General features: G+C 40.4%; 1 protein-coding gene across 1 annotated transcript; it reads left to right on the plus strand.

Moving 5' to 3' along the window:
- The first annotated feature begins 3,805 nt into the window (after positions 1–3,805).
- Positions 3,806–4,744, plus strand: LOC102811092 (olfactory receptor 2H2-like). The gene has a single exon (XM_006875656.1). The coding sequence runs from the start codon at positions 3,806–3,808 to the stop codon at positions 4,742–4,744; it is 939 nt and encodes a 312-aa protein (XP_006875718.1).
- Positions 4,745–13,039: the final 8,295 nt, after the last annotated feature.

Raw genomic sequence — 13,039 nt, forward strand, 5'->3', positions numbered from 1 at the left:
CTGGGTCATTTTGAGTTGGAACTGACTGGATGGCACCTAACAACAACAACATGTTTATATGGGAGAACTTCTCTTTTCTCAGAAACTACATGCTGAAATACACAAGAGTGAAGATGCATAATAGTGCTACCCACTCTCCAATAGCTCAGAATAAACATAACCGTGTATATGTATTTATAGAGACTATAAAGATGGAAGAATTTTTTAATCTGATAAAATGATAACAATTGCTTAATCTGGATATGGGGATTCTTTAAACTATTATTGGAAGTTTCCTATAAGATTAACATATTTATATAAAAACTTTAAAAAATCTCATAGATGGTGAATAGAATTAAGGAAGCATACTAAAAATAAAAACACACTAAACTCACTGCCATCGAGTTGATTCCGGCTCATAACAACCCTGAAAAACACACTAGAATTTCTCTTTAGGATTTCTGAGACTGCAAATCTTTATGGCAGAAGAAAGACTCATCTTTCTCCCATGGAGCAACTGATGGGTTTGAACAGCTGACTTTGCTGTTGTTGTTAGGTGCCATCAAGAAAGAAAGAAACACTGCCTGGTCCTACACCAACCTCACAATCACTGTACATTTGCGTCCATTACTGCTGCCTCTGTGTCAGTCCATCCTATGGGGATTCTCCCTCCACTTTATCTAGCATGATGTCCTTCTCCAGAGACTGGTCCCTCCTGATAATATGTTCAAAGTATGAGAGACGAAGTTTGGCTATCTTGGCTTCTAAGGAGCATCTTGATTGTACTTCTTCCAACACGGATTTGTTTATTCTTCTGGCAGTCCATGGTACTTTGAATATTCTTCTCTAACACCATAACACAGATGCATCAATTCTTGTGATCTTCCTTATTCATTGTCCAATTTACACATGCATGTGAGGCTATTGAAAATACAATAGCTTGGGTCAGGCGCATCTTAGTCATCAAACTGACATCTCTGCTCTTGAACACTTTAAAGAGGTCTCCTGAAGTAGATTCGCCTAATGCAATATGTCGTTTGATTTCTTGACTGCTGCTTCCATGAGTGTAGATAATGGATCCAACCAAAATGAAGTCTTTGACAACTTCTGTTTTTTCTTGATTTATCCTGAGCTCTGGTAGCATAGTGGTTACGAATTGGGCTGCTAACCTCAAGGTTGGCAGTTCGAAACTACCAGCCGTTCCATGGGAGAAAGATGAGGCTTTCTGCTCCCATAAAGATTTACAGCCTCGGAAACCCTGTACAGGGTCACTATGAGTTGGAACCGACTCCATGGTACTTAACAACAACAACAATCCTGATGTTATTTATTGGTCCAGTGATGAGGATTTATGAGGTGCAATCCATACTGAAGGCTGTAGTCTTTGATCTTCATCAGTAAGTATTTTAAGCTCTCTTTACTTTCAGCAGGCAAGGTAGTATCATCTGTGTATGTTGTTATAGCGACCCTGTACAGGGTTTTCGAGGCTGTAAATATTTATGGGAGCAGAAAGCCTCATCTTTCTCCCATGGAACGGCTGGTAGTTTTGAACTGCTGACCCTGAGGTTTGCAGCCTGATCCGAACCACTACTCTACCAGAGCTCCTTTGTGTATAGCAGTCTGTTAATGAATCTTCCTCTAATCCTGATGCCATGTTTTTTTTTTTCATATAATCTATCTTCTCAGATTATTTGTTTGGCATACAGATTAAATAAATATGGTGAAAGAATACATCCTTGGAGCACACCTTTCCTGATTTTAAACCATTCAGTGTCCCTTTGTTCTGTTCAAACGACTGCCTTTTTATCTATGTACAGGTTTCTCATGAGCATAATTAACTATTCCAGAATACTCTCACTCCACAATGCTGTCCATGGCTTGTCAAGGTCCACAGAGTTGAATGCCTTCATGTAGTCAATAAAGCACAGGTAAACATCTTTCTGGTATTCTCTGCTTTCAGCCAAGATCCATCTGACATTAGCAATGATATCTCTTATTCTACGACTCCTTCTGAATCCAACTTGAACCTTTGACAATTCCCTGTTGATGTACTGTTGCAGCCAGTTTTGAATTATCTTAGCAAAATTTAACTTACATGTGATATTAATGATACTTTCCAATGATTTCCACATTGGGTCACCTCTCTTTGGAATAGGCACAAATATGGATCTCTTCCAGTCAGTTGGCCAGGTAGTAGTCTTCCAATTTCTTGGCATAGATGAGTGAGTGCCTCCATCAGTTTGCTGAGATATTTCAACAGTATTCCATCAATTCCCAGAGTCTTGTTCTTTGCCAATGTCTTCAGTGTATCTTGGACCACCTCCTTCAGTACAATTGACTTTTTCATATGTTACCTCTTGAAATGGTTGAACATTGATCATTGCTGGTTGAACAGATCACACTGACTCTGTATTCTTTCCATCTTCTTTTGTTGCTTTCTGCATCATTCAGTATTTTGCCTTTAGAATTATTTGGCATTGGAAGTCAAGTCTTGAATTTTTCCTCAGTTCTTTCAACTTGGGAAATGCTGAGGATGTTCTTCCCTTTTGATTTTTTAACTCCGGTTGGTGAACAATAAATGTTTCAATTTCAGCCCAATGTTTTGCTATTGATGTCATCTTATTTGTAAGGGAAAACATTTAAAAATTATGTCATCTTTAAAAAATTTTTAAGCTACATTGCCTAAAAAATGTTTATAGTTATAGAAGAAAATAAAGATTCCATAAATTGCAATATTTGAGGTCTTTGCTATCTTGCATATGATGTCAAATTGAGGCTGGTGGTGGTGGTGGTGGTGTGCATGGAGTTGGTTCCAATTCATAACAACCCTGCATAGGGTTTCCGAGGCTGTCAATCTTTAAAGGAGCAGAAAGCCTCATCTTTCTCCTGCGGAATGGCTGGTAGTTTGGAATTGCTGACCTTGAGGTTAGCAGCCCCACGAGTAACCACTACACTATTAGAGCTCCTTAAATTGAGGTTAATGATTTGCATTTATAGAGAATGCATTGGCATTTAGTTTACTGCATGATAATTATCTTGTTTAGAAAGCACAGTATCACCTGTATGAGTTTTTTATAGTTGAGATCGCTTCACAGACAAGAGGAAGCTCCTCTTAATCTGTTCTTTTAGTCTATAGTCCACAACCTTGGAAATAAGGGAGAAACAAATAAAACACAAGGAGGCCTGGTGCGGCGCTGTGGGTTAATGCGCTGGACTGCAAAGCCATTTGAACTGCAGGTTGGCAGTTCAAGCTCACCAGCTGTTCCTCAGAAACCCTGTTCAGGGTCATAATGGGTTGGAATTGACTTGATGGTACTTAACAACAACAAATAAAACATGGATAATTCTAGAATATGTATGTTCCCTCTCAACAGAAAGTAACCCCACAGAGATCTTAATTATTTGTGATCTGGAAAATTGACTTAAGGCATTTCTTTTTTCATTCTTCCTGAACATACCTAGGAGAACATTCAAAGCTTCTACAGTACTCAGAAAAAATAGAGGTGCTCAATTACTGATAGTTGAATGAATGAAAATTAATTAGTTAACCTGTTTTGCATCCATTTTCTTTGTCCTCAGAGAGTAAGTAAGAGGCACCAGTATGAAGTATGATCTATTTTCCAGTCCATCTGTGATTTCTTTCTTCTCTCTAGATACATTTGATTGTGAGGAACAAGGAACGAGAGAAAGTTGCTGGATGGATGCTGGAGGGTGAGTGAGAAGGGAACCCTGTATGACCTGACAAGTATCCAGGTGGGGTCCGATCAGACAGGAACACACTCAGCTGACTGCTCTCTTCCCTCTTTAGGGTCTGAAGGAAGAGGCCATGGTCAACCAGAGCTCCCCAGTGGGTTTTCTCCTTCTGGGCTTCTCTGAACACCCTGGACTTGAAAAGATTCTCTTCGTGGTTGTCTTGACTTCCTATTTCCTGACCCTGGTGGGCAATACACTCATCATACTGCTGTCTGTGTTAGACCCCAGGCTCCACTCTCCAATGTACTTTTTCCTCTCCAACCTCTCTTTCTTGGATCTCTGCTTCACCACAAGTTTTGTCCCCCAGATGCTGTTCAATCTCTGGGGCCCAAAGAAGACCATCAGCTTTCTCGGTTGCTCTGTCCAGCTCTTCATCTTCATGTCCCTGGGTACCACTGAGTGCATCCTCCTGACAGTGATGGCCTTTGACCGCTATGTGGCTGTCTGCAAACCCCTCCACTATGCCACCATCATCCACCCCCGCCTGTGCCGGCAGCTGACAGCTGTGGCTTGGGTCATAGGACTGATTCAATCAATAGTTCAGACACCACCTACCCTCCGCCTACCCTTTTGCTCCCACCGGCAGATAGATAACTTTTTATGTGAAGTCCCGGCTCTAATTCGACTCTCCTGTGCGGACACTACTTACAACGAAAACCTGATGGCCATTGCGAGTATCTTCATCGTGGTTGTGCCCCTCACTCTCATCCTTGTCTCCTACACTGCCATTGCCTGGGCAGTGCTAAGAATGAACTCTGCAACAGGAAGGAGGAAGGCTTTTGGGACCTGTTCCTCCCATCTCATGGTGGTCATGATCTTCTACAGTTCAGTCATTGCTGTTTACCTCCAGCCCAAAAATCCCTATGCCCAAGAGAGGGGAAAGTTCTTTGGTCTCTTCTACGCAGTGGGCACTCCTTCACTTAACCCTCTCATATACACCCTGAGGAACAAGGAGGTAAAGAGGGCATTCATGAGGTTACTGGGGAAGGAGAGGGACTCTAGGGAAAACTAAGCGATAGCACCTTAATGTGCTATCTAAATTGAGAAGATTCTTCATGCTTTTGTGAGCAAGTTTGAGTTCACCAACACACTGCCTTCTCCACACACAACTAAGTCATCACAGTACGGATCATAGTGTGACTATGACTAGGAGAGTCAGAAAGAGAGGCTACGTTAAGAGGAGGTAGGATTGCTATAAAATACCTTCATCTCAAACATTATTATGTCTGTCAATTTTTAACATTTCTTCTCTTCTTTACCCTGTCTTTACTGTCTTCACCCTTATTAAAGATTCCCTAACTCTAGCATAAAGGAGCTCTAGTAGCATGGTGGTTATGAGTCAGGCTGCTAATCTCACAGTCAGCTGTTCAAAACTACCAGTGGTTCCCTGGGAGAAAATAAAGGTTTTCTGCTCCCATAAAAATTTATAGCCTCGGAAATCCTATACAGGGTTGCCAAAAGTCAGAACCGACTCCACGGCACAAAACCACCACCAACTCTAGCATACCCATTTCTGACTTTACAGTTTCACTTCGATTATATCAGTGTAGTGGAACAGCTTCACCATGATACCTAGTGACCTTGCATGTATCCACATAGGCCACAGAAGCTAAGCTCGCATACCAACTAATCTGACACTTGGCAGGATGCCTTGTGATAAACTAGTAGTTGCATCATGGACATCTTTCTCTTCTTTTCATATCACTGAGAGGCCATCAGGAGACAGTTTCTTATTGTCTTCCAGGAAATAGGTTTCTTCTCTATGCCCCTCATGCAATACCTACAGAACACAATGAGAATTAGCTGCTGTCTAGAATTGGCTGCTGAACAACGAACTATCCTACAACTCACATTGCAGTAATATGGTTCTTTTTGTTTTAACATCATCTTTTTAGTGTGTGTGCAAGGACACAAGAAGCTGACACCTAACGGTATTCTTTTGCTGTTTATGTAAGTAATACTGTTATTGTTAGCGGCTGTAGAGTCTGTCCCTGACACATGATGATCCCATGCACAACAGGATCTGACTATTGTAATCTATAGGGTTTTCACTGGCTGATTTATTTTGGAAGCACGAGAGTGAGTCAGAAATTATCTGCATTCCAGTTATATTAAAACGCCTGTTCACATCCATGGCTGATGACAACATTGAGTGTGCACATGAAATGATTCTGTCGAATAGATGAGTGACAGTGGATTATGTCATTTGCAAATCAGCCATGGTTCTGCCTATGGGTTAATGACAGACTTGGGTTTTGAAAAGTTTGTCAAGGTGGGTACCAAAACAGCTCATGGAAGAGCATAAACAGAAGTATCTGAACATCTGCAAACAAAATTTGGGCTGATATTCAAAGGATGGCAAAAATTTCTTCCAAACAATTGTTACTAGTAACGAGATATGATTCATTACTACAAGCCTGAGAGTAAATGGCAGAGGATGGAATGTAAACATCCTCAATTGCCAATCAAGTAAATGTTCAAAAGTCAACCATCAGCTGGAAAATTGATGCTACAGTTTTCTGGGCTTCTCACAGCCAGTATTGGAACACTATCAGGAAAAAGGTTTAACAATCAACAGTGCTCATCACAGTGAGGTGCTCACTGAAGAGCTGAAGCCTAAACTTTGGATTAAATGCAGAGGACTGCTATCCAAGGGTGTTGTGATCTTGCATGATAACACACATCCACATACCTGTGCCCACACTGTTGCTACTCTGCAAAAACTTCATTTTGAGGTGCTAAAGCATCCTCCCTATAGTCCTGATCTTGCACCATCAGACTTTCACCTGTTTGTTCCCCTGAAAGCAGACTTTTGAGGACAAAGATTCACTCCGATGGAAAAGTGAAGACAGTGGTGAATTTGTGGCTTACAGCTCAGCTTAAAACACTTTTTTCTTAATAAGGGAATACAAAAATTTTTTGACAGATGGACAGAGTGTATTGAAAAGCAAGGAGATTATGTTGAAAAATGGTGTATTTGTCTTTTCTAAAAGTTGATTAAAATAAATTCTACAGCCAGCGTGCAGATAATTTTTGACTCACCCTCATAGATGCTAGGCCTTTGTTGCATGTTTAAGTAATAAACTGTCTAAACTAAGAGTGGCTTATTGTGTCTTTATTAGCAAGTCAGTCAGACTGTGGCCTTGCCTTACTTGTAACATATGTACTTGACCATCATCACCATCTCTCTAGTCTAATTTCTGGTTCCTACAACATCTTCTTTCCTTCTTCCTTAAGGTTCTTGCTCTCTTTCTCTGCTCACATTGATCCGTTTATCCTTCAAATAACAGCCAGAAGGAAGAAATAATGGAAACTCAGTATTTTTATAATCATCCAAATACACGCAATGGTAATGAGACTTCTATGTTTCACTTGAAATGGTAAGCTATTAATTCTAAGTAGACAGTGAAAATTTAATTTATTTATATTGCCCTCATAGATGTGTACAGAGCATTCAACCCAACAACAGCACAATACACATTCTTCTTCAGTGCACATGGAACATTCTCCAGAATTGACCATGTGTTAGGTCACAAAGCAAGTCTTCATAAATTTTAAAACATCAAAATACTACAAAGCATCTTTTCAGATCACAATGCTATAAAGCTAGAAATCAACAATAAGACCAAGGAAATAAAGTTGAATACATGGAAACTGAATAACACCCTGTTGAAAAGCGAATGGATAAAAGAAGAAATTAAACGCAAATTCACAAAGTTCCTAGAAACAAACGAGAATGAAAACACAACATACCAAAATCTTTGGGACACAGCAAAAGCGGTGCTAAAAGGACAATTTATTGATATAAATGCGTACATCCAAAAAGAAGAAAGAACCAAAATTAACATATTAACACAGCAACTACAACAATTAGAACAGACCAACAGAGAGAACCTACCGTCACCAAAAGAAAAGAAATAATAAAGATCAGAGCAGAAGAAATGAATGGAAAACAGAAAAACTATAGAAAGAATCAACAGGACAAGAAGCTAGTTCTTTGAAAAGATTAATAAAATTGACAAACCATTGGTAAGCCTAACAAAAGAAAAGAGGGAGAAGACACAAATAACACGCATTAGAAACCACATGGGCGATGTCACAACGGAACCAAATGAAATTAAAAGGCTATGAAGAGTTGTACTCCAACAAATTCGAAAACTTGGAAGAGATGGATACATTTTTAGAAAAACACGACCTACCTAAACTTACACAGAGTGAAGTAGAAAATGTGAACAGACCCATAACAAAAGAAGAAATTGATCAGGTCATCAAAAAACTCCCAACCAACTCTTGGACCCAGAGTCAGCGACATAGCCACAGAGGACTAAAGTGAAGAATGAAGTGTCCAGCTGATAAGAAGAGAGGGCACATGCATAAGTACACCCACAATTGCAGATAATACCCACCTGACCTGGCTTCAATGGCTGGATGATCAGAGCTCAAACAGAAGAAGAAAGAGAGGGAAAAAAGAATAATCTGATACAATTTGATGAACTTGACCTACACCTATGGAAGCAGTAGCTCAAAAGAGGGAACAAATCTTCACAGTGAGGATCTTTCCCACCTCCTCCGCACACGAAAAGGACAGGGATGGGCAACTTGGACATTGGCTACCCAGAATGGGGGTGCTACAGAGGCAAGAAGTGACTGGCTTACAAGCTTTCAAGAAGGAACCTAGATCCAGAGGTCATGGAGCAAGGTAGAATCTCCACTGAGTAGTATCCATTCTGCCTAGTCAGGGCTGATGAAAGGAGATGTGGATAGGTCTCTTGCGATATAATAGCGAATAATTGTTATCAGGGCTGATTGTAAGGCTGGAAATGTAAAAGTAGACATTTTGGGGCCAAGGGAGGGGAGTGATTAACCTTGCAGTCTAGGAGCAGAGGTCTCTGAGACCATCAAAGGAGAAGAGTGGAGAAGGGAACCCTACCCAGAGAAGAAGTGATGCCAGGGCTGGAGGCAGAGACGATGACGTGGGGAGATAGCAGCTGGAGACTTCGGACCTGGAGAGGGAGAGGGGCAGTATGTGGACAACTGGGGGGCAGGCTTGCAGTGTATACCCTTTGGTTGATGGATGATGCATGGAAGGAATTGTAACCATGGCAAGGAAACGATATATGATGGAATCAATGTGAAACTGATGTCTTCCTATGTAAACTATGACATAATTCACAATAAAGCATTAAAACAAACAAACAAACAAACAAAAAAACTCCCAACCAAAAGAAGTCCAGGCCCAGATGGCTTCACTGGTGAGTTCTACCAAACATTCAGGGAAGAGCTGTCACCAATTCTATTCAAATTATTCCAGAAAAAGAAGAGGATGGAAAGCTTCCTAGTACTATTTATGAAGCAAGCATAACCCTCAAACCAAAACCAGGGAAGGACATCACTAAGAAAGAAATTATAGAACACTATCCTTCCTCTGGTAGTGTAGTGGTTACGAATCGGTCTGTGTACCTCAGGATCAGCAGTTTTGAAACTACCAGCTGTTCCGTGAGAGAACGATGAGTCTTTCTGCTCCCGTAAAGATTCACAGCCTCGGAAACCCTGTACAGGGTTGCTATGAGTCGGAACCGACTCCACGGCACAAAACAACAACAACAACATCCTTCATGAACATAGACGCAAAAATTCTCAACAAAATCCTAGCCAACAGAATTCAGCAGCATATAATAAAGATAATACATCATGACCAAGGTGGTTTCATAAAAGGGATGCAAGGATGGCTCAACATTAGAAAAACAAACTATCAATGTAATCCACCATATAAATAAGAAAAAGAGAAAAAAACACATGATCATATTGATAGATGCAGAAAAGGCATTCAACAAAATCCAACATCCATTCCTGATAAAAACACTCAACAAAGTAGGAATTGAAGGGAAATTCCTCAACGTAATTAAGAGCATATATACAAAACCAACAGCCCACATTACTCTCAATGGAGAGAAACTGAAAGCCTTCCCTCTGCGATCAGGAACCTGACAAGGATGCCCTTTGTCACCACTAGTATTCAATATTGTGCTAACAGACAATATGATCCTATACACAGAAATCCCAAAGACTCAGTAAAAAAGCTTCTAGACATCATTGGAAGATTCAACAAAGTGGCAGGGTATAAAATCAACATACAAAAATCAGTTGGATTTCTCTATAGTAACAATGACAGCGCTGAAAATGACATTAGGAAAGCAATACCATTTACAATAGCCACCCAAAGGATGAAATATCTAGGAATAAATATAACGAGAGAAACAAAGTACCTATACAAAGAAAACTACAAAACACTACTACAAGAAACCAAAATAGATTTACAAAAGTGGAAGAATATACCCTGCTCCTGGATAGGAAGACTTAACATCATGAAAATGTCAATACTACCCAACGCAATTTACACATATAATGCAATCCCAATCCAGATTCCAAAGACATTCTTCAAAGAGATGGAAAAGACAATTACAAACTTTATATGGAAAGGAAAGAGACCCTGGGTAAGCAAAGCACTGCTTAAGAAGAAGAACAAGGTTGGAAGCCTCTTACTCCCCGATTTCAAAATCTGCTACATGGCTACAGTGGTCAAAACAGCCTGGTACTGGTACAATGAAAGAGACAGTGATCACAGGATCGAGAATCCGGAAATTAACCCATCCACATACAGCCAACTGATTTTTGACAAAGTGCCTAAGTATATCGCATGGGGAGGAGATAGTCTCTTTAACAGATGGTGCTGGCAGAACTGGAAAGCGATACGCAAAAGATTGAAACAAGACCTTTACCTTACCCCCTATTCAAAAACCAACTCAGCTTGGATTAAAGACCTAAATGTGAATCCCAGAATTCAAAAGGCTGTCAATGAAAAAATAGGGACAAATGTGAGAGCGCTAATTTAGGGTATACACAGACTACCAAACATTTTGAAAATTAGACAAACAAAAGTAGACAAAGTAGATGATTGGGACATACTAAAAATTAAAAACCTATGTGCATCAAAAGATTTTGCCAAAAGAGTAAAAAGGGAGCCCACAGAATGGGAAAAAATCTTTTGCAATGACACATTGGACAAGAGACTAATATCTAAAATACATAGGAAGCTACAACACCTGCACAAGAACTTGACTAGAAGAAGCAAGAAGAGGAAAAAAAGAGTAATCCACTACAATTTGATAAACTTGACCTATACGTATGGATGTAATAGCTCAAAAGAGGGAACAAATCTTTATAGCAAGAATCATACCCACCGCCTCAGTACACAGGGTTGACATGGATGGGCAACTTAGACATTGGCTACCCAAAATGTGGGGGCTACAAAGGCAAGAAATCACTGGCTTACAAGTTTTCAGGAGGGAGCCTAGCTCCAGAGGGGACTGGGGAAGGTAGAATCTCCACTGAGGGGTTTCCTCTCTTGGGACGGGCTGAAAAAAGGAGATGGGGATATGACTCTTGTGGTACAATAGTGAATAATTGCTATCAGGACTGACTGTGAGGGTAGGAAATGTAAAGGCAGATGTTTTGTAACAAAAGGAGGGGAGTGATTAATTTTGCAGTCCAGGAGCAGAGGTCCCTGAGACCATCAAGTGAGAGGAGCAGAGTGCGGGACCCTACCCAAAGAAGCAGTGACACCAGAAATGGAGGCAGAGATGATGACGTGGACAGATGGAGCAGCTGGGGACACACTGGACTCAGGGAGGGAGAGGGGCTGTGTGCTGGTGGTTGGGGGGCAGGCTTGTGGGGTGTAACCTTTGGTTATTTGATGATGCATGGAGGGCATTGTAATCATTGCAATGAAACGAAATACATAGGATGGATGAATATAAAGCTGATGTTCTCCCATGTAAACTCACATAATTCACAATAAAAACTTAAAAAAAGGTGGAGGACAGAAAAGAAGGGCATAGGTGAAAAAACTGAAAAATTCATAGGGAGTTATTGTTGTTGTTAAGTGCCGTCGAGTCGGTTCCGACCCATAATGACCCTGAACAGGGTTTCCGAGGCTGTAAATCTTTACGGGAGCAGGAAGTCTCATTTTTCTCCCATGGGAGTGAGGGCTGATAAATGTAAATTAATTATATAGAATTAATGTTTAATAATTTAAGATGTGGGAGTCCTGGTGTGGCACTGTAAGATAAGCACTCAACCTCAAGGTCGGTTTGAGCCGCAAGGCCAGTGGTTCAAATTCACCAGCTGCTCCTCAGAAACCCTAAACAGGGTCACTATTAGTCAGAACTGACTCAATAAAATGTACCAAAAATAACAATAGTTAACAAAAATGGGATTTGTATTACTCTGCATAAGGTTCAGCTGTGAGTAATAAAGACTTTCAAAATAAAAAAAGGCAGAGTAAGGACATCTAAAACAAGGATCTCTGGTAGTGTAGTGGATTATGAGCTGGGCTGTTAAACTTCAAGGTCAACAGTTCAAACCTACTAGCTGCTCCATGGGTAAACTATGAGGCTTTCTGCTCCCATGAAGGTTTATAGCCTCGAAAACCCTATACAGGGTCATTATGAATTAGAACCAACTCCATGTGACACAACTACCACCATCACCATAAAAGCAAGACTATTGGAAGCATAATTTAACCTTTCATGCATATTCAATGAGGCCTCATTATGACCATATGAAAAGGCTATGAACAAGGAGTTTCAGAGAATTTCCTGGTTTGTGAAGGGAGGGTGACTCACCCTCTTTAATATATGGAAGCTCCATTTTTGGAACATTCTCAGACCTAATTCATGCCTCTCTTACTTATGATGACTCTAATTTGTAACCTTTAGTTATAATACATCTGTACATCTGTAATTGTAAGTTGTCTTACTCCAGGTTTTCTAGACAAGCAAAACTAGTGAAACATATGTATGTATGTATATAAAGAGAAGTTTATTATTTTGCAATTGTAGAGTCCCAGGTCCCCAGTGGAAGAGAGAGAGAGAGTGAGTCCCTCCTAGGTGTCCATTATATTGGGAGCAGGCCACTCCCCCAAGGAAGCATCCTTTTAATTGATTAGCTGCTTATAGTTGCTCAATAGAGTTAATATGCCTGTATTAGGTTTCATCACCATGAGAATAAGCACATCCCAACTGCTGCTGTTTTTGCTATGAGTCAGTACTGACTCATAGAAACTCTATGTACAACAGAATGAAACACTGCTCTGTCCTGTGCCAACTTAAAAATTGTTACTATGTTTGAGACCATTGCTGTTGCCACTGTGTCATCTTGTTGGGGGTCTTCTTCTTTTTCTCCGATGCTCCACTTTACCAAACTTGATATCCCTCGCCAGGAACTGGTCCCTCCTGATAATATGTTC

This window comes from Chrysochloris asiatica, unplaced genomic scaffold (assembly GCF_000296735.1).
Source record: "Chrysochloris asiatica unplaced genomic scaffold, ChrAsi1.0 scaffold00333, whole genome shotgun sequence".
NCBI lineage: Eukaryota > Metazoa > Chordata > Mammalia > Afrosoricida > Chrysochloridae > Chrysochloris > Chrysochloris asiatica.

What these genes read in the sequence shown, in the direction of transcription:
- LOC102811092 (XM_006875656.1), top strand. Translation starts at nt 3,806, where the DNA reads ATGGTCAACCAGAGCTCCCCAGTGGGTTTTCTCCTTCTGGGCTTCTCT.